This window comes from Pinus tabuliformis, chromosome Q, assembly GCF_031772625.1.
Source record: "Pinus tabuliformis cultivar Carrire ecotype Pingquan chromosome Q, CPIR1, whole genome shotgun sequence".
Taxonomy (NCBI): Eukaryota; Viridiplantae; Streptophyta; class Pinopsida; order Pinales; family Pinaceae; genus Pinus; species Pinus tabuliformis.
In genome coordinates this window covers 1,170,017,917-1,170,041,623 of record NC_142296.1, presented here as the reverse complement: position 1 = coordinate 1,170,041,623, position 23,707 = coordinate 1,170,017,917, and the positions used below count along the sequence as shown (strand labels likewise).

Sequence of the window (23,707 nt, the reverse complement as noted above, 5' to 3'; positions counted from 1 at the left end):
ATTATAATTATTTCATGTAACCATGTTAACACTTCACTAAGTATTAACGTATTTATCGATTTCAGGTTGATTGTAACTTCTGAAATATTTTGGAAATAAATCTACTTGGATTTCCAAAAGATTCTAATATTTACAATCAACTTCAATTTCCAAAAGATTTCAAGATCTACAATCAAATGATACTCATATACTTACTAATCATAGACACATCATGGATTTTCGAAGAGTCATTCATATGACAACATGGAATACAAGACTACGCGGTATCTATGTTGCAGCTTAATAGATGTAGGATTACATAAATTTATAATACAATTAAAAAATGTTAAGAAATACTAACGAAATTCTCTTAATATCCAATCAGCAAAATTGTCCTCGAACTTTGTCTTTCCACATTGTAGTGTTACAAGCCATGAAATGGAACAAAGAGTAAACAAAATTTAAACTTTTATGTGAACAACTTTCAAAATTTATGATGACATAAAAGTAAAGCCAAAAACAAATAGAATTGGTTCAATAAATGAACTGATCATAGCAATAACATGGATTTCAACATGTTCTATCATATTTTACCATGAGAGAGTCACCACCATATAAATTAATAGGATGCTCTTATAATAGCAATATTATTAAGTCATGATTGTCCAGTACTATAAAATAATAATGTTATAGCTACAATATGATCATCAAAGATCAGCGAAGACATAATAAGTTTTGGAGTCAACAATGATTTGGTGAAACGCTGTTATGGCCCCAGCCGATGACAATAGTGTGAAAACGCATATAATCGCCCAATGCCATGACTTTTGCAGAGCACTCAAATCATTCCCTTTCACCTTAAGGTACATATGGTTTGCCAACACAAATGTCAATGGTAACATGGTGACTGCACTTGTCAGGCTCACAAAATCCCCCAAAAACGGAAGCAATGCTGCCATAAATGTGGAAATTCCCAGGTAAGTTCCTCGAGCCATTAACCTCACCGCCCAATTGCGCAGAGAATATGAACTTTCGTTTCTCCATCCAAACTTTGTATCCAAAAATTCATAGGTGGGGCTTGCAAATATCTGCAACAATCAACTCTGTTAATAATGTGTTAAGGATTATTGTTTTCCATGGAAGTTAAAGTGGTTACGGTTCAGAGGAGTACATGTAGTGTCACCACAGTTTGTAGAAAAGCAGCAGCATTCGCCAGGGTCTTGACCCAATTGGGACCATCTACATTGTAAAGAAGATATGACGAGGTTGATGAACCATAGGCCCAATATCCCACAAAGGTAAGAGCGTAGAGTGGCACAACTCCCACAGTGAATTCTAGGTACAGGGCTTTCTGCATGTTCTTTATATAAGGAGGCCTTACTGTAGCCTGCAAGAAACAATAGTCGCTTACTTTTAGAAAACTCTCTATGCTTTACAAGTATACATCCTTTAGGTTAAGATTCGAAGTTAGCGAGTGGAAATATTTATGTCATGGTCGAAGCCAAAATCAAGTTGGTTGAAACTACTATAGATCAGCAAAGCCTTTTTTAAGTATTATCAAAAACAGTTTAAGTAATGAGATCATGTACAATTTGTATTGTTTTCCCTTCAAATAGAGACGGGTTTGTAACATTTCATTGAAATCCAAATATCAATAAAAATAAACTAACATTTTCTTCAGTAAAATGGAAACTTCATATCTAACCTTTTATTTAAATTCAATCCTCATCCTTTCGTAAAACATTGAAGAAACATAGTGTAAGGTTCAAATGTAGTTAATTTGAGCAACAAGGTTTTCACAATTCAAATGTAGTTGATTTTAACATGAAGGTTTTCACACAATTAATTACTATATGGATGTATATTTTTGGAAATAATTTGTATAAATATTTTGAAAAAATAAATATTGTGAGTGAACATTCTACCAGTCACCAGAGATACAAAAATTGGGGAGTATTCACTTTAAACTTCAAACTCGTGTCAGAAATATCTATACAATTTACTTCGAGAAAACCACACAAAAATGTCCTTAATGTTTAACATCCCGGTAACGAGATTAACGATCTTTTAATAGGAGATAACATCGATAAGTTTTGTTTTAATCTCTGATATTAAACATTTATAAGTTTTGGACAAGTTTTAATGCACCACAATAAGATACATTATTGTGTTTAGGGATAGCAAAGAAAGAAAATTTATCAAAGTTCTCAATTATAGGTTCTCATTGCGATCCATGTGGATGAAGATATAATGAAGAATTGAGTTCATGTGGATGAGCATATGTCCAGGAATTTTCAGGATATGCGAAGCAAGATCAATGTTTAACGCTATACACCTCTATCTGCAGGAGTTTTATTTGGTATCATAATTAATGAGGTTGACTTTTTTATGTTTTTTATATGGTGTAAAAATTTATTATAATTTAGTTGTTAAATTAAAACTGAGAATAATAATTTCTGGTTGCTAACTCTGAATGCAAGCTTACTCATCACTATTAATCAAAGAAAATCACACTACATGGAATAAGCAACCCCAAATGAAGGCTGACTCATCACCGTCATCGTTTTTGATGGAAAACCATGCCACCTAGAATAACCAGCTAGTCATCCCTAAGGGGGCATGTTTTCACTCCTTTTGGGTCTCACTCCTTTTGGGTCTCACTCCTTCCACTCTCAGTGTTGGGCCATTAACCTATTTCTTTAAGACCTAGGAAGACTAACTCTTAGCCAAGTAGAAGCAATTTTAGGGCATACTCTAGGCCTTTCTCCCTTATGCTACATCAATTTTAATTTTATTTTACTTTAAATTTCTTGATTTTTTGATTAGCTATAATATTTAATTTGATAAAATAATAATTTTTTAATTGAGGCTTCTATGATCCATATCAAGTTTATGAGAAGAGTCTTGGGAAAATCACATTATTTAGAACCAACGAGTGTGGTTCATCCTCACGACGAGTTGAACCACACTCTTTGGTTCAAAACGTGTGGACAAATGAATTATAATGTGATTTTCGCGAAAAACTCTTCTCATAAAAAAAATATTTAATTATAAAAACAATAATGTAAAATAAATTAGAGAAATTTCGTTGATGATAGTCATAAAAATGAAGTGTTACATGTAAGGAAATTTAAAGTTCAAATCTTAAATTCACTTATGAAAAGACATCACTTAAAATATAAAACCAAGTTAATTATCATTAATAATAATAACAATAATTAATTCAAAAAAATCTTCAAATACAATATTGACTTTGACCTACCGGACTTTAAATTCATGGGAATTGATATTGGACCATTCTCATGTATTCAATAATTTAAATTGTCATGGTAAGTCCAGCATTACTCCTGATCATTAGGCGAGGCATAAAGCACCACATTAATGGAAGCATCAGTGGAGGAAATTATAACTAAGAAAGTTAAAATAGAAAATCGGAAAATATAACGAATAAAGTTGGACTGGAAAATCCACATTGTACAGGATTTAGATGGTGTTTCGCCATTCGCATGTATTTAATAAATTAAATGGTAATAATAAGTCAGTGTGTCACCCACTAAGTTCTTGAAAACATTTCTCATTCAATACGCAATGCGTATAGCACCACATTCATGCAAGCAAGAGAGTGGAGGAGATACGAAATTATAAGGAAGAACTTCTGAATGGCAGAAATTTTGATCTTTCCATATGAAGATAACCCAAGCTTATAAACCGTCTAAAGATCCAAAGACAATACTCCACCGGCATTGTGAACTTTACTAGCAAAGTTTTGAACAAAGTTAACCCTTTGCTTTGAATAAAGTTAATTTTGCTACTGTATATATATATTGAATAAAGTTAATTTTGCTACTGTATATATATTAGTATAGATTTATTTTAAATATAAATTTAATAGAGAGGATTATTAGTATAGATTTATTTTAAATACAAATTTAACAGAGAGGATTTAATTTTTTTCAAGTGTAAATTTTTTTAAGTAGATATTATTTAAATATTTTATATAGTTATTTTTTTAGATTTGAAAAAAAAAATATTTTGGCAAAATTTTTAATTTTAATGACTCAAACCACATCATATTAAATTATAAGATAAGCCTCTCTGCTCAACAACTAAAATCGAAACTCTAAAAAAACTTTATTGAAAATTTTATGACGATGGAATATCATTTTTCAAATAAGTCATGGTTTTCCAAAACATTTTTATTATAATGTATCTTATTTCTACTCAGCAGGTGCCAGAAGCTTTCAAAGTGAAAGGGTTTATTTCTCGGAGCTTCAAGTTCAATTTCGAGTCGCAGAGGCCAACGATCGGAGCGGAGACATGGAAAAATGGCCACTTTCATAAACGTATCTCCATAGTTTCTTCTAAAACTAGAAAATGATCAAGTTGGCTCGCGCGCTGATGTTTGGTCTCCCTTTATTCCAGATAAAAGATATCCATTAACTTTTGTTTTTTTTAGTTTTCGAAATTTGGTTAAAAAAATTTAAGTGAAATTTTGATTTCTGTTATTTAAATTAGTTTTTTTTATTGTATATAGAAATTTAACAATCTGAAAAATCTTTTCAATAAATTCCTGTCATATTTTAAAGAAATTACACTCGAAAAATCCACCGGAAAAACTTCCAAAAGATTATCACAACTCCCTCAATAAATACCAAAAAATAAAGATAAAATTCCAACTCACCCTTGAAGAGGTTTTCCCTTGTACCAAAACCGACAGGTATTGGTGCGTGTTTTGGTAAACCTTCCAAACCAGTAACTAAGATCCCCAGGGTGGAAATTACGGATAGTGGGAATCAAACTTGGGTCCAAGCTCTGATACCATAAAAAAGTTTACCTTTACACCAAAATTCGCAAATATTGATAGCTAAAATCCCCTGGAAATTACATATTCCATAGAGTTACTGTGGTTCTTCCAACAACTTTCTTTATTTAGATTTGATAAAATAAAAAAAATAAAATATTTTTCATTCAAACAAAATACAAACACATATTTCTTCTTGTGCTTCATCTTCAGCTTCATCTGCATCTGCATATGAAGGTTTTCTTATTAATGTCAAATCCGCAGCGGCCACTACAATATTGTGCTGGACTATAGAAATTTAAGTCAGTCGGCAAAAAGGCAAGCCAAATTCGACAGCACCTGCAAGGTACGGTCAAATGTATAAATTTCAGGCTTTTGGCAAAAGGATGAAGCCAAGTTTAATAAAAGACCAACAGGACTGTTAATCTACGTCGTCGAATCGACCCACAGTGCCATTTTGGATAGAAAATCTCTAAGCTGTGTCCTTTTAGGAAGCTCCAACATCCCAAATGGCGTGGATGCTATTTTGGAAAACATATGGCAGGTGAGGAAGCGGTCAGATGTATATTTAAAGGAGACTGAAATGCGAGAATACTCCAAAGGCACCCATTTTGTATATCTCCATAGTGCCTTGATGCACAGTGCGCGTTATCCTTCATTGCAAAATTCGAAGTGCTGGATATGTAGATATATTTGGGGATTGTATAACAAAATTTTGGGGAATTTGATTTATAAGTGTGATAGTGATATTTTTGTGGATTGCACGGTAAAATTTATATTTTAGAAAATTTGATGAAAAAGTGAGATTAAACAATTGATTTCAAAATATGGTGTATTAAAATATTTTCAAAATAAATGAAATATAAATCAAAAACATTTATATAAATTATTCTATATTAAAATTAAGATTTTCATAAAAATATATGAATAAAGCTTATAAAAGTCGAATTGGAATTGGAATTCTAAATATATATTAAGCAATTAATACATTTAAAATATATATAATAAAACTAGGTTTTTAACCTTCTGGTTAATTTTTTAATTAAATAAATAGCTAAGAATGATTTATCAACAAAAGGAGAGACTTGACTTGTTATACTGTGGTTGTTTTTCTTGTTATATAAATTATGTATGAAACCAAGATATGATAAATAATTAATCTAGATATATATTAATTTTGGATGTATCAATGGGTGAGAGATCAAATCTTTTTTCACTTTAAAAAATGTTTGTATTTCAAAAGATTTGATAGCCTTAAAGTTTGGTAGATCCATAATTATTATGGAACTAGACTGGTTTTAATAATAATGTAGTTTTAGTTTTTATTTCATGTTTCAAATATAGTTAAGTATTTAAAAAAAATCTATATTTGTTGGAAGTTATACTCATAAATTAATTATTATCTTAAATTTAAAAACCCTATGGGACAATCGAATTCCCTAGATTAAACAACTTAAACTCAAGTCACAAGTTTATGCAAGATTTTGGTTATATTTAACCAAAAAAATGTTGGCAAAAAGGTCGTTTCTTCTATAAGTTACACTATACATATATTTTACATTCATTACTTTAATGGCCCAGGCACATTTTTTATAGAAAATTTATTACTATGTAAAGTTTGAAGGTCAAATTTAACTACCCTATATTAATATTAGTTATTTTTTTATTAATCTTAATAAATTTTTAAAATAACTTTAAATTATGAGCATTTTAATTTTTATTAACTTAAATATCATATATAAATATCACTTAAGTCTATAACTTACTAAACCATTCATTTTTATTCATTGGATTTAATATAACTTACTAAACCATTCATTTTTATTCATTGGATTTAATTTTGTTAAAGCAGTTTTTAAAAAAAATGTTATCATCCATAATTTAATTATTGCCCGTGATTTTATATTTTATATTTATTGAAAGCATTAATTTTTCTTGTGATTTTGTTAGAGTCCATAGTTTTATACTCTATATTTTTCAATTTATCAATTTTTGTTTGTTAATTTTTTTTAATACAAAGTCAAATAATTATCTTATTTAATAAATGATAAGATAATTGTTTTGTACTCAGTTAAATAAAAAGTTATTTACTAAGTGTTTTTCTTCGCATTTTTCAAGTTAATAGAATAAAGAAAGTAAGTCTCATTATTGGTTTTGGAAAAAATTAAGTAGAAAATTCATTATCAATTTTGTGTGTTTTTTGAAATAAAATAAAATAAAGACATAGAAATAAATTAAAAGTACCTGTAATTCTGGAAGCATCCCTGTATTATATACAAAACAGAGATTGGCTACCGCACCAATTGAACTATAGATTTTAGTTGACATTGATCCAGGAATATCATAATCTCTTTTGGAACTATTAAGGCCTACACATCCAATAAAACATAATAATTCACATAAATAACCATTCAAATACCATTAAGGGGAGATGCAAGGGATATTGACAATTAACGCCTAGCACTTTCAACATATAAGTGTTTTGAAAGATATACCCAGTAAATAACAATACAACTCATAGAAAATGGAAGGGGACAGACAAATACCGTCTTTTACTGAGAGCACAATGGAAGTAATGATATAAATGAGACTCAGAAGAGTTGAAGCTCCCAGCCATAACCTCAGCGCTGACAAGTGCGGAATGCTAAATGCAAACATCATACAAACTATTCCTATAATCGTAATGCAATACGGTAGCTTCAATGCGCCTTCACTGGTGTGCGTATTAAATATGGCCTAAAAACAAGAATATATAACCAGTCAGTCTCCTTAAACATTAAGTTAATCTATCTTACTAAAAATTTTAATGCTTTTATAAAAAAATAAAAATAAATTATTATTAAAATAAACAACATAGTTAGAAATATCAAAAATTAAATATTTTAAACAATCTTCTTAAAAATATGTGAATGAAAAATACATGAAATACTTACTTTGATAGCCTGTCCAGCCAGAATGATAAATCCAATATTAACCATGAAGAGATTAAGATATTGCAGCGTCCATGTGATATAGTACATGTTCTTACCTGGAAAAAGATAATAAAACTTATTATTAAATATATAATATAATAAATATGTATATAAAACAAGATAATATATAATAAAAAACAAAATTATAAAATGTAACAATTTAGTTTGATAAATTCATTCAATGCCTATAAAAATGATAACATGTAATAAAAACCTATAAATGAGATATATTATGTTATAGTTGGAATAATGCAACTATATTATATTTTCTTTTGAAATAGAATTTTTTTTTTTAAACAAAAATATGAAATAAATATATTTGTTTTCTGGTTTTGATGAAGTGGAAGATCTTCTCAAAACATCGAATAGGGATCCAACGATTCAAATAATATGAAATTCTTCACTGGTACCATATAATATATACGTTGTATTTGAAAGTACAAAAACATAAATACATCAGTAATTTTTATCTTTTTATAATTTTTTTGGGAGTAAAAACTCTTCTGAATCAAAGATACGAGATAAATATAAAATTATTTGTAGCCATTAATATAAAATTATTTATGGCCATTTTAATATATTATAAATTATTTTTTTAACATTTAAAAAGGATACAATCGTCCCTTGGGGGGCCTTATCCCACTCTTTTTTGCGGAGAAGGTTGAGGCCAACCCTGAAGTCATCGTTTCTCTGTCGGATTGTATTATTAGTAGGTTCAATGACCTACGGCCTTTTTTAAGATGCTCAATGCATGGATTTAAATGATGTAGTATGGAATTTAGGAAGAAATAACTCTCTGTGTCCATTTGATTAAGGAAATTTCACGCTAAAGCGTAAAGCTAACCTAGTTAAACCAATTTCTTAAACCTATATTTCAAATCAATGTTCGTAATGATGTGAAACATTGTATTATTTATAAATTCATATTTAGCTTTAACTTATATGCAACAACTCTAGCAGCATTCTCGGTACTTAATTTCCTTTCGAACATTGCTGTGAATTTAACAAATATTGAATTGTTAGTATTTCATTTCCTTTGGAATATTATGAATTTAACAAATATTGGTACTTATTTGGGTACATCCATTTTGGTCTCAAAAGCTATTTATTACATGTTTACCTCACATGCCCAGAGACATTTATGTTATTTTAAAAAATATTTATTATGTCATTATGTTATATAATTGTAATGAAAGGTCGACTCAAATTGGATAAGGAATATATAGAGAGGTTATAAATCTATGGAATGTGACCAATTCTTTTTTTTTAAAAGAATAATATTATATATTTTAAAAATGAAAAATAAGAAATTCTATCGGTGGTAAGATGAAAAAAAACGGGCCCCTATTTATCCCCTTCATTTTGATTCTTAGCCTTGAAGTATCTTATCCTTTTTCCCTGGTAGTCATGGATTTCATGGATTTAGCTAGGGTTCTTTTTAGATTTCCATACCTCTCTATTGAGGTAACGAATTTCAAAAGCCTCCTATAAGTAATACACAAGAATCTCCTAAATAAAAGGTTGAGTACATCATGATTTATTCAAAAATCAAATTCAACACTGAATGTGAAATTGCTTCCACCAATCCCTCATCTCAAAGAGCTAACTCCAGAATAAAGGGTTTTCAGAGGGCAATCCAAAGCTATTGATTTTTTCCTGCAAAGGAAGTAGATAAATCTAATAAGAGGTGATTTATCTTACCTTTATCATGGAAGATGGTACTATCACCTTTTTATTTGAAGTTGAAGAATATCTCTTTAAAAATGGACCATGTTTTATGGGGGTCCTTGATGTTTTTTTGAACCAATGAGCTAAATATTTTCACATAAAATTTGATGTGCCTTTAATAATTCATAAATGGATCAACCTACGTCATATTCCCATTCATTATTAGAATAATGAATTTGTAGAACACATAGGAAACTCCCTTCAAACATGCATAGACAATTGCAAACTAAAATATGGTATGTCTTCTTCTACCATAATTCATGTAGAGGTATATATTAATAAAGGGATACCATAGGCAATAAATATGTGCCTAGATGAGTGGATTTACATGTATACTATGAATGATTCCCACTTAAGTTAAAATATTATTATGAATACGAACATTTTTCTAAATACTGCAAGACATATCCATCTCCATTTCACAAGAAATAAATGAGTATTGGTAACAAACTAAGAACCCAATGGGTAACAATCATTTCTCCCTGGCCAACAGGATCTCTCAAAAAGGAAATTTCCCTTGCAATCCAAACCAATATGCTCTTATTTCTCCCAAAAACCTAGTAGAATCACATACTATGGTAGTTTCAACTTCTTGGCATATTATGTCTAACCCAATACAACCTTTGATCCCTCACATGTTATCTTTTCCTAACCCTTTGACCCCCTCTAGCAAGAATCTCTTCTTGGATGTATTTAAAGGAAACCATTAATTACTATAACTTTTTTATATACACTTCATCAATCTAATGTCATTCAAACCCTAAAGAAATATTTTGTCTAGAAACAATATGAGGTAGAGGAAGAAGGGAGAAAACTTAAGAAAATTCAATGAAAACACAATAAAGGAAGAAGAGAAGAAGAAACCAATTGAATCAAGATTTTGTGCCGCAACTTATTATGCATATTTCCTTATCGTTAATGTAAATCCTTAGTAGATAAAATATGAGTAGTTTATTTTAGGATTGGAGAGGGATAGGGGAAAGGAAGATGCAAGGATTAATGAGAGATAAGAGAAATGAAAAAGAGAAAATAAAACATTCTTTAGGAAAAAAATTAAAATTTTGAAGATAAAATTACGACGGATCTAAAAGAAAGCTATAGAAATATGGTAAAGGATCAACTCGTCAATAAAAGAGAATCCTTTGGGGGCATATGAACACTTTGGGACCAAGAAGTGGTAGATACACTTTAGATACATGTAACATTGCATTTATACCAAAATTTCAAATAAATTCACAATGTAACAAATGAAACCATTTAAAATATGTGATTCAATACACTACAAAGAGAAACAATAGTTTTGCGCAGCTTTGAGGTCTTTTGGTGACTCCCTGCCTATCTCCGATAACATACTAGCATGTTAACACGGATTTTCCCTAGAAGAAAAAAGTAGGGATTGGGATTTGGGATAGTGTAACACACCCCCTTACATAACTAGGGGTGGTAACAATGTTAGCCTGAGACTCATTGTGTGGTTAAGAGAAGGATATATATATATATATATATATATATATATATATGGATGCATATAATATGTTCTCCATAGCATAGTTTAACAAAGTGTCTACAGTCCACCCCTTCATGGTCTAAATTTTGGAAAATAATATAGTTGAAGTGGATTACTTACCTACAAAATTTTCAATTGTTATTTAAGCATAGGATAGACAAAGCAAATTTAGTCATTACTTTCCGTAGTCAAACTCAATTTGTTACACTTCTTATAGTGTTCATTATATATGACTATGCAATCACTATTTTCCTTGATTGTGTGAAGAAAATATTTTATCAATATGTCAACAACCCCAGACATGTGAGACAAATCACCATACAATCTAAGAGAGTTTTGTGTACTACATTGATAAAAAAAAAATTAGTGATGCTCATTAGAACAAGCAAGTCGGTCACCTTGGAGTAGCTAAAACTATTGTAGATAGGTTGAGGGTGGAGTGTATTTCTATTAGAGAAAAAGAGAAATGGAGACTTTATTTTAGACTAGGACTTATGTGATCCCAAATGAAGTGAAGGGAAATACAAATGGACCAATAAAATCAATGGTCTAGGACACGTGATTGAGGTGCTACATAGATTCTTAATTTAAATATCCTTCCTATTAGAGAATTATTGCAAAACTTCCTCCATATTTTATTTTGATCATAAATGCATCTTAGTGGGTTCCTAAGCTAATGAAAATAACTATCCCATCACATTTACTTTCAAGCCACTCTAGTTACAATATCCATCCACTTTCTAAATCAATGATGAAGCCTAGTGAAATCCAATCCAAGGATCTCCACCATTTGTGTGCCAATAGAAAATTAATGAAATGAAGCCAAACTATAGGTGGGAGTGTGGGGGTGTGGGTGAATGGTACAATTGGTTCCCCCTACTACAACTCATTCTTGTAGTTATGGTAGTAATGATACCCTCACCACCTATCCCTAAAAGTGTTTGCATATTCAAGATCTCTCAATGATGATTTGTCTTTAACTGAAGACAGCTCACCCTTAATCCTCACATCCCTAGTGATCTCGTTCAAAGATGAAACGGTAATACACTATATATAATATGATTAATGAAGCTTTAACTCTCTTTATTTTTGTACCTAAGAAATCAACAAAATAATCACCTTCTCCAAGGGCAAGGAAAATGGTTTTATTTTCATATTCAATGGTCTATGCCAAAAATCATAAATTAAAGGATTTATAACTCCTAGAAACCAAAGGCATTCATGGCCCAAACTCATCAATTTCCACTAAAGGATTTATAACTCCTGGAAATTAGATATTAAGGAAGAAGCATACGTCTATATTTGTGCCAAAATCCTCTATGGCCAAAACATTAATTACACTAAAGGATTTCTAACTCGTAGAGCTTTGCCTTCCTACCAAAGGCAGCTAGATGGTATATATTTTTATTCACAAAGAAGAGAAATTGTATTCTTAACTCTCAACCATGATTCTAGGGAGGGAAAATTTAGGTTTTGCATGAATTTCTAAACTTGTAACTTCAATCAATATTTAGATTCCCTCTCAATGGTTCCTATATATGTAATATTTTCTACCCTTCCTTTGCATTTCTAGGGTCATGATTTGCTAAGTGACATGAGGATTGATTTATATCTTTTGACATACATTTCGACAACGGATTTTGTACAAATGCCTAATCCTTGGGATTATGGTATTGTAAATGTTATTGTAAATATTTAGTCGAAGAGAAAAATAAAGAGTAATAAAAAAAAATAGAAACAACCATTCAAGTTGTGGAAGATGAAACCAAGAATCAAATTTGTGTGTCTCTCTAGTGATACCTGAAATTATTCAATATATTGTTTGACAATGATTAATTATTCAATGTACTGAGAAAATATAACACTACACATAGCTCTCATCCTCAATTCCTAACCCACAAGAACTAAACGAAAAATTACCATTTTTTTCTATCCTTATTTAGATTCTCAATAAATTAAACTAAAAAAATTAAGAACAGGTTTCATTCCAATAAAAATTCCTAACCCACATGAATTGGAAAATAAAATTTTCCATATTTTCCCATCCATATTTATACAAGCAAATTTCAATCCAAATGAAAAAATTATCCGATACCAACAAATTTGCCAATTTTACTACCAACAAATTCACCAAACTTACACATCATACTTTTATATTATGTTTCCTTTACAGAACGTCCAGCATGAGTTCTGAGGTTATCTAAATTTTACAAACCCCAATCTTGTATTAATGATCGAATAGATTGGTTAACGTGAATGCAAGGTTTTGAATAAGGGCCCTCTGTGGAGGCTCACGCAATGGCAATCATCGTCTAAGGATTAGCTCTCTCTAAATTTCAGACATTTTCTCTATCACTAAAATAAAAGAAAAGACGGGTAGCTACATAGCAGCATATCTCTTCTATTTTTTGGGGGAGGGAGGCGGAGACAGTTATCGATATGTGAGTTTGATTAGAGGTAGTGTGGGCTCTCGGTTTGTTATTATTTGAAAATGTTTTGTTTTAGTTCTTATATCCACTCATGTTTCTGCGATCTATCATTATTTCCCCTTTGTACAATTAATCTATTATTATTTCCCTTTGCACAATTCTTTTATACATATTAGCCTTGCAAAAAGCTTCTTTTGCAGAGGCATTACTCCATACAATTGTTTTCTCGAATGGCCAAATGAGGCCTAAGCCCAAACAACATTGTGGAGGTCCGAATGGGCCCAACCCTAAATAGCGTTTTTGTTTTCTTGCAGGGCCGTTTTTGTTTTCTTGCAGGGCCAAATGAGGCCCAAGCCCAAATAACATTATGCAGGGTTTGAATGGGCCCAACCCTAAACAATGTTTGTGTAGGGATCAAATGAAGCCCAAGTTTGCACAAATAAGTTGTAATGATATGCTTATATTTTTTGGGGTCCGTATTTTGTCATTATTTTAAAATGTTTCCATTTTCGCATTCATTTCTACAATCTATTATTATTCCTGCCTAAGTAGCCTTATAAATGATTCTTAGTTTCTACCATCTATTATTATTCCTGTCTGAGCAGCCTTATAGATGATTCTTCTGCATAGGCACTACTCTACGCAATTGCATTTTCTGCACTTATGATTTCTCACACGTGTGGAGCCGAACAAGGCGCATGCCCAAACAACATTTTTTTGAGGCTCGAATGAAGCCCAGACATGGCTTTTTGCAAATATGTTGTAAGCCTATGTCTATCTTTTCTTTTTGGCAATAAAATTTCTAGTGTCTCATTTTAGCGTACATTTTCTCCCCGGTATGCATTCATGGTGAATCAAAGGATATACACTAGAGACATTTGGAGCAAAATATCCATTTAAAGGGAATGTAATTGTCAATTTTTGTTGATATCTTATGTAAAATAAATTGGCACATCTTATGTATTAGACAAAAACTTCCATTTCTGAGAAGTGGGTGCAAACATTATCAATGTTAATAATTACGAGACAGTATTTGACTTAATGTCTAACCGTTCCACTTATGGTGCATACTGCAAATTTGATCACTTAGAAATTTGGACGACCATGAGAAAAACATTTGGGATGATTATTATTATGATTTAGTTGCAAATTTTGATCAATCTATAAAACATAGGTAAAGTTTGGGATTGACAAGACTATGGATGTAGATGGAAAAGGAGTGGTCAACATTGTGATCGAGTAGGGGGAGTCGAAGACAATTTCAGAGGTATATTATATACTTAGTCTCAAACATAATCTGATAAGTATTGGTCAATTGATGCATAAGGGATACATAGTTATTTTTCAAGTTCAAGAGTGTGTTATATATGACAAGCCCCCAAGTAAGAAGTTGATAGAAAAGGTGAAGATGAGGAGGAAAAATCTATTTCCTCTAATCACGAATTATAGTGATCAGACCAGCTCATTTACAATTGCATGTTCTAATGATTATTGATTATGAAACTTCTCGCTTGGACACTTGCACTTCTCTAGTTTAAGATTATTGCAGTAGAAACAGATGGTCAGAGGCTTACCTCCCATCAAAGAACTTGCTAGTACTTGTGAGTGTTGCATCTTCGAAAAGAAACATTGTGAGAGTTGTCTGAAAGTAGTTGAATACAGAGCAAAGCAACCATTATAGTTGGTTCATATAGACTTGGGAAGGCCTATGAGGACACAGTCATGGATGATTATAGCAGAAAGACATGGGTTTACTTCCTCACGTTCATTGATGATTACAGCAAAAAGACTTGGGTTTACTTCCTTAAGCAAAAATCTGAAATTTTTGCAAAGTTCAAAGAATTCAAAGCCTCAGTAGAGAACCAAAGTGATTGGTAGATCAATGTATTGAGGTGATATCGTGGTGGAGAATATGATTTGAAGGCATTCCATGATTATTTCAAACTACGTGGAATTAGAAGGCAACTTACAACTAGGTATACACCTCAAGAGAATGGTGTATCAGAGAGAAATAACAGGACAATTATGAACATGGAAAGGAGTATGCTAAAAGGAAGAAATTTATCTAATGATTATTGGGTAGAAGCAATTGCATTTGTTGTTTATGTGATAAATAGATCCCCTACAAAGAGTGTGATGAACATAGTATCAAAAGAGGCATGGTTAGGTATGTCTTGCAATGTATCTGATCTCAGAGTATTTGAATGTGTAGCTCATGCACATGTGCCTAAAGAGTTAAGACACGTTGGATGATAAAAGTGAAAAATGCATATTTACTAGTTATAATGAGCAGTCAAAAGCTAACAAATTGTACAACTCTGTCACCAAGACTATTGATGCAATAATGCCACTGATGGAAGAAGAGGATGTAGCAGAAAAGGATAAGTAAGAATCACAGGTGAAGACACCAAATAGAGTCACACTAGAAAGGACTCTAAGATATTCTAAACAACATGGATCTTCAAGCAGATCAACAGATCGAAATTATCCTAACAGTCAATCGGGTGATGAACAGATAATGGTAAGAGAAAATGGAGAAGTTTGAAGGATATTTATGATGACTTAAATGTTAGCTCAAACTTTGCATTGTTTTCATTCCAACCCTCTTCGTTTGAAGAAGCAATCAGAGATGAAAATTGGGTGCAAGCCACGGACGAAGAAATTGAAGCTATTGAAAAGAATGATACATGGGCTTTGGTTTATTTACTAAAGGATAAGAATATCATTGGTGTGAAATGGGTGTCCAAGACAAAGTTGAATGAGAAAGGTGAAATTGACAGATTTAAAGCAAGTCTTGTAGCAAAAGGATTCTCGTAGAAACTGGGAATAGATTTTGGAGAAATGTTTACTCCAATAGCCAGACTGGATACTGTAAGAGAAGTATTAGCCACAAAAATGCAAAATAAGTGGAAAGTATATCAGATGGATGTGAAATTGACCTTCTTAAATGGAATTACAGAAGAATAAATTTATGTGAAGCAACCTCCAGGTTATGAAGTTGAAGGTAAATAAGAGAAGGTTTACAAGATGAAGAAAGCGATCTATGGACTCAAGCAAGAACTAAGAGCTTAGTATAGTAGAATAGAAAACTACATAATCAAGAATGGATTTTGCAGAAGTAGCATTGAGCCTACCTTGTCCACAAAGGTAAATGAGAATGGACAAATTTTTATTGTTTTCTTATATGTTGATGACATGATTTATACTGGTGATCTTGAATTAGATGAATTTAAAGTAGCCATGAAGAAAGAATTTGAGATGACAGATCTTGGTCCCATGAAATATTTTCTTAGCATAGAAGTTGAGAAATCTGAAAGAGGAATTTTTATTTGTCAAAATAAATATGCCAATATTTGTTGAAAAGATCCATTATGGAAAATTGTAAACATGCCCCTACACCAGTTGCAAGAGGTACACAATTAAGGATGATGAGGATCATATGCCAAACCAACTCTATTCAAAAGATTGGTCGGCATCCTCATCTATCTCACAATAACAAGACCAAATATTATGTAGAGTGTTAGTCTGATTCTCCAAAAGACTTACATTGGAGAGCAAGAAAAGAATTTTGAGATACATAGCAGGAACTATTGATTGTGGCACAATGTATGCAAGCAAGAAAAGAAGGATTTGATTTGGTACATCAGAAGTTTGGATGATAGGAAGAGCAGTTCTGGTTATGCGTTCCATCTTGGTTTAGGTGGGATCTTATGGGCATCTAAGAAGTAGCATATTATGACAATTTCATCATTAGAAGCAAAATATGTAGCAGTAACATCAACAGCATGTCAAGCCATTTTTATCAAAATCCATATTGGAATTCATAAAACCACCAGATTTAGTATCTAAGTTAGTTAGTCACCTTCCTTTGTCAAAATTTCCATCAAATTTTATCAAAATCTTATTGGAATTCATAAAATCACTAATGGTTAGGCTATTATAATAGTATTCTGCATTTCTTAGTGATAAGGCTATTTTATATTGTTTTTTAGTTAAAAATTGATTTTCTAATTGTAAAAATGAGAGTTCTTTTTTCCCCCGGAAAATTAAAACCAATCCTGAAAGACCACACTCCACGCCAAAATAATCTAGGCATAACACAAAAGTTTCTAAGAGAATAGACCCTGTGACCTTCGAAGAACAATTTGGGCCTAACGCAAAAGTTTCTAAGAGAATAGAATCAGTGACCTTCTAACAACAAATTACTCTGGAAAAACGAAAATTCCTTTTAACTTTTTAGAATAATTTTTAATTATAAAAAAGTATAGTATTTTGTTTCCAAAAATCCCAATATATTTTAAAACCATTGTTGATAATGGTAGGAAGGATTTGAAATTACAAAATGAATAGTCACATTTAACATGATTAAATTGTTTATTCGTTTATTCACTTCGAATTCTGTTTTGACTACCCATCACACTTTCGATGAATGTCTGGTTACTCGTTTTTGAAAGCAAGTGTGGATATACCATGTTAGCTAAATCAATGCAATCATAATTTTTTTTTTAATTATATCTATGAAAAAATTCACACAAAAATTTAATTGAAGTATAAGATTATGCTTAATATCTTGCAAAAAACAATTTGACGGAAATTCTAATGTCATATTTGGACTAGAAATTTTCAAATATATTATTTGATTTGCATTAAGTATCATAACGCCAACCATCCCTAATGATATGGCCATTACATGTTCTGCTACCTAGTGATAATGGGCATTCTTAGCCCTTACATGGTGTGCTACTTTGTGATACTGGGAATCATTTTTATTTTTATTGTATTTTTTGGAAATATTTTGAAATTGAATTAACCAAAATAAGGGATTTTGCTAGTACCCATCCATCACATAATATTGAAAGTAATCTAAAAGTATACAATCTGATTAAATTCATCTTGAAATTATATCTACATGGACACTTATGATTCTCTATCAACTTCTATCCCTTTTCCATTTTTCTTTTTGAGGTCAAAAAGATAAACCCAATATTCAGAGTAAGTTTATGGCCAAGAGTGGAGATATAAGAGTAACAATTGCTTTGGAGTGCTCTATCGACATAATTATCATGATGGGATAGAATCACTGATAAATGATGAACCTAAGATATCTATTTCTATTGTGAATGGATGAATTATGTTGACACAATCCATTATTGTCAATCGAGAATAAGAGATAAATGAATTGTTGGATTGGTGCTATATTTGGACGAGATGTTGATTCCAGAAATTTCTTTAGAGTTGTTTTAGTTGCAATAAGTAATTTCTCAAGGGACTCCATTTTATCGATAGGAAAGTTTATTGAAAAAAAACTTGAGGAAACCAAGAATTTTGGTCATACTATTGAAACATCTCCAGCTTGAGTCTCAACTATTGGTAGAGCAGTAACACTCCCCTCACCTAACTGGGATCTTAATTTAGCTACTCTTTCGAAGAGATGGGAATGCAAATAGAAAACATCTCCTGCATAAGCTTCTCGGCTAGGTGGTCTTCTTAATATTTTTCCAATTTGCTCGATCATGGATCATCAATTCTATCAGATCGAATAGAAATTAGATTTACCATTTTGGAACCATGCTATGCTTAATGTGTGACTCGTTGGAATCGAGCTTTTCATTCATTTCCGAAGTTATGTTATGGATAACTTGAAATAAGAACAAATTGGTATCTGTAAACAAATATTTTTGGCCATCCTGATGTTCCCTAACATATTCTATAAAACCTTCTCATAAAAGGATCCTTCCAATGTTCTTGGTAATATTAGTAGCTATTACTCGAACCGAAGGACTCACGAACATATTTTAGCAAATGCTCTCAGGCATAACTTGTCTCTAGAATGCCTCCTTGCCCCTTTGAACCAATCAGATCTCTTAACTACGCCGCATATAGTTTCTCTGAACTACACATAGGAGTAAACCATTGAAGATCCTTGTATTAACCATTACACACCATGAAAACATTCGACGAGATACTCTTGGGCAAAGACCATTAGAGTATAGCGTATGAAGTGATATTGCGAAATCGGCAATTAATTATTATTATTATTATTATCATTATTATTCATTTTTAAGGTTTCGACCAAGACAAACACCAAATTGGTGTACAGACACTAAATTGGAGTATACATCCCCTTGTTTATGGCACACACCAAATAAATTGGTGTATAGATCCCCTTGTTTATAGCACACAACAAATTGGTGTACAGATAAATTTAAAAAGGCATACATACTTTACCCTCTCTGGTTTTGAACCCCTAACCTCTTAGGAGGAAACACATGCTCTTAACCATTAGGCTCACTAAAGTTGTATGAGGAGAATCAATGCCTCACTTATTCTACATTACACATTGAACTTCAGCCTCTTGGTCGATATCTGAGTTTAACTTGCGGGTAGCACCTAAATGACATTGTCGTCCTAGGCATTTGCGATGCTCCACTGAATTTTTTTGGGTAATGGAATTTGTACTTAGGTAAACTCTTCCAACACCATGGCATTATTGTTTTCAACCGGTGCCGCCATCTAATTCAAATATATATTTCTAGTATGACAATATTGTTGTAAAAGCATAGAAGAGGAAAACATAAAATTTGGCATATAAATAATAATCAATGAGCTACTCGCCTAAATTAATTTGACTTGAAACCACACACAAAATTTGACTATAACTTAACTCAACTTGACCCAGTGAACTTAACTCAATCTCTAATTTTAACCAATTTCTTAATTTGGGAGTAATTATCTATCTTTAACCAATATTAATGAGGCCAAGATGGGGGACAGCAAAGAGAGAGATCATTCTTTGAATAAGGGGAATAAGTAATGTACTTGAAAACTCATGGAAAAAGGAAAAGGGAAAATTAAGAAATGGAATTAGAGATGGTAGATTTTTGGAGTATTTTGAAATGAGGTAAAGAATGATGTGTTTGAAAAGCCAGAAAGCTTAAAAAAAAAATGATTGGATAAAAAAAAAAATAGTCATAACTAAAATGTCACACTTATAATAAATGGCAAATTTCAGCAATATCATGTTCATCTAATTTCAGATATTCCAAAAATCTGCAATAAGAATAAGTTCAACATTCTAGCAATGACTCTTCTTTTTGGTTTTCCTATTATCATACCTAGCTTTGTGGGTTTTTGGACACATTATGGTTTGACCTATCTACTATTAATAAAATTAGGAGATATTCCTAAAATTTGCCGTCTAAACAAAATCAACATTCCTTTTTTCTAGATATACCTATCATTTGCCCTCGCTTTCTAGATTTTCAGGCACATTAATTACTCCCCTTAGCCCATTAATTACTCCACTTGGCCAAAGAATGAAATCTCTCTTTGTGGACCTAGCTGCTGTTCACCAAACTCCAAGATATTTCAAGAATATGAAATAGGGATAAGGATTCCCTGTCCAAAAAAGTAAGGAGTCATGGCCAAGGGAAATAAATAGTGTGTCTTAAAAGCCAGAAAGAAAGTTAAGAAAACCAAGAAAAAGAGCCATGACCAGAAAGGCAGGATGGTACATAAAGGAGATGTTTAGCAACAATAATTGAATTTTATGAAATCCATTGCGAATGCGTGGTTAGAAATCTACTTACTAACAGAGGCACTGAAAAGTGAAAACCACTGTTCTCCAAAATCGAAGGATGATTTTAGTGTAATTCAGAAACATGCTTTTCTTTTATGTCAGTAAAGAATAAAATGGCAGTCAAGTGCCCACCACTTTCCGGCCTCAATAGTGTTTTTCTTTATGGCAGAAAAAACTAAAATGGCAGCCATGTCCCCACTACTTTTCAGCCTGAATAGAACATCATTAATAGATGGATGAAACATGGTACCAACCTTTCTCTCTTTACGGTGAGGATCAGGTATTTGACGAGCCGATTTACAGCTTAGTGGATTGATTATGATGATTGAAATTTAATAATTAAAACTTAATAATTTGTTTTTTTATCTTTTTAGTAAGGGATGATGTTTGGAATTATATATAAAAAATTTAATGATACGAACTGTGTATTGAACTATTCGTGCCTTCTCTTGGATGAATTATTTCGTATTTCACAGACAAAACTATTAATATAGATGAACGTTCTGTATGTCGCCCAATATCAAAAATGGGACTTACGCTTTTCCCTGGGAATATTTGAGTGGCTGTTGCAGTGGCAATTAATTAATTTGACCAGAAATATAGTGTACACCGATTTACTGTCATTCCCTGCATCTCTTGCAGTGTCTAAAAGAGTGCGAAATCCTCTTCGCAGGAAAAAGCTAAAGTTGATTACACTTGCGTCGTAGGGCGTGCAGAGCAGTGTTGTCTTAGATACAGTGATATATATAATTTATTTACAGGAGAGGTGGCAAACAATGTAATATTGGGCGATTATTGACTGCAAATATTTAGCACTGTGCTGTAAGTAAGTTAATAATTGGCTAATTGCCATTTTATCCTATTTGTTGAATCATTAATTGACCACATGATGTTTAATATTTACCTATAGCACTGTGCTGTAAGTAAGTTAATAATTGGCTAATTGCCATTTTATCCTATTTGTTGAATCATTAATTGACCACATGATGTTTAATATTTATCTATTATTATCGCAGTTGTCTATAATGCGATTTTTTGGAAGCTTTTTCGGTGGGTTTTTCCGGTCAAAATCCGGCAGCAATTTATTGGAATCGCAAGTTTGATAGCTAGTTTCTGCACAATCAAAGTGTCCCAGGGGTTTTTCAGGGTGCTGAATCCAAATATGCAGTTAAAAAACCATTTTAACTGCAACAAATCAAAATTTAACCTCAATTTCTTCCACCGGATTCATCTCCAAAAAATCGCATTATAAACAACTCCATTATTATCACTTTCATGTAATCATGTAATATCTTAAATGAATGAAAAGCTAAAAAGGACGCAGACACTTTATATTAAGTTATCCATTCAAACTTATAGCAGCTAGATTCTATTCTTCCCGCGTCGTTTAAAAAGTTAGAAGTGTTGTAGATTTCATAGCAATTCTTGAACAGATACTTTTTTAAAGTTTTTTATGTCTTTTATGTGAAAGGTTTCCTCATTTATATATATTGATGGAAGTAATTTGATTATTTATTTATATTATTTTTGTTTTTTGTCTGGTTTTTCTTATAGTTTATTTTATATATATATTTTTTATATTGGGAAATTTAGTAGTTTTTTTTTAATTTTATTTAACAAATTTAAAATGATAACTTGAAAAAAGTTAACTAGTTTTTAAAAATAATAATTTTTTTAAATTAATTGATATTTTTTACTAAATTATTACTCATAGTAAGTGGGTAGTGTTTTATTAAGTTTTTGGATTTTAATTAAAATATATTATAATTTATAAATCATAAATAATTTAAATATTTAAATAATATTCTATTTTTATTTTTCTAGACTATTCATGTTTATTTTGCTGGTAGGTGTCAATTCAACTGAAATTATTGTCATTTAGATTACTTAAATTTTTAATTAGACAATATTTCATATGAACTCTTTGTTATTAGACACTATTTCATATAAAACTGTATGTTATTAGTTACATTTCTCATCAAACTTGTAACTTCCAACTAGCATGAATATATTGTCATTTAAATTATTCAATTTTCTATAATTTTCAAGGGCAAGATTGTCCATCTTAAAATATAGTAATAGTGATTATATATATATACATATGATTTTCATATTTACCTTATACTAAATTTAGTTTTTTTTTAACATTATTATATTTATCAAAATAATATATCAATATTATTATTATGATTATTTGATAAATATGATATACTTTTGTAAAATCTTCAACATCTTGAGTATTACTTATACATTTAACCATTATTATTCAAAACCATACATTATTTTAATTTTTAAATATATGATTTTTTAATTTTGTTTTAAACTGTGGTTCATGATCATTGAGTGGTCACTACATCCACGGGAAATAGGTCACTACATCCACGGGAAATATCGGGGCCAGTTCCACCCGAAGGGATGTGCCCGCCAGCTAAGGGAAATATTGGGGCCAGTTCCACCTGAAGGAGGAAATATCGGGGCCAGTTCCACCCGAAGGGAAATATCGGGCCAGTTCCATCCGAAGGGATATCGGGGCCAGTTCCACTCGAAGGGAAATATCGGGGCAAGTTCCACCCGAAGGGATATTGGGGCCAGTTCCACCTGAAGGGATCTGCCCGCCAGCCAAGGGAAATATCGGGGCCAGTTCCACCCGAAGGGGGAAATATCAGGGCCAGTTCCACCAGAAGGAAAATATCAGGGCTAGTGCCACCCGAA

General features: G+C 31.5%; 1 protein-coding gene across 1 annotated transcript in view; it reads right to left on the bottom strand.

Annotated features, from left to right (window-relative positions):
- Nucleotides 1-594: 594 nt before the first annotated feature.
- Nucleotides 595-23,707, bottom strand: part of LOC149223860 (putative proline transporter 2) — a 45,226-nt gene continuing 22,113 nt past the window's right edge. Inside the window, exons 3-7 of the mRNA XM_089383417.1 lie at nucleotides 7,714-7,808; nucleotides 7,327-7,516; nucleotides 7,025-7,149; nucleotides 1,151-1,366; nucleotides 595-1,067 (exon numbers count right to left, since the gene is read on the bottom strand). Of these exons, the coding sequence (XP_089239543.1) occupies nucleotides 687-1,067; nucleotides 1,151-1,366; nucleotides 7,025-7,149; nucleotides 7,327-7,516; nucleotides 7,714-7,808 (1,007 nt within the window). The 3' untranslated portion in view covers nucleotides 595-686. The remainder of the gene's footprint in view (nucleotides 1,068-1,150; nucleotides 1,367-7,024; nucleotides 7,150-7,326; nucleotides 7,517-7,713; nucleotides 7,809-23,707) is intronic.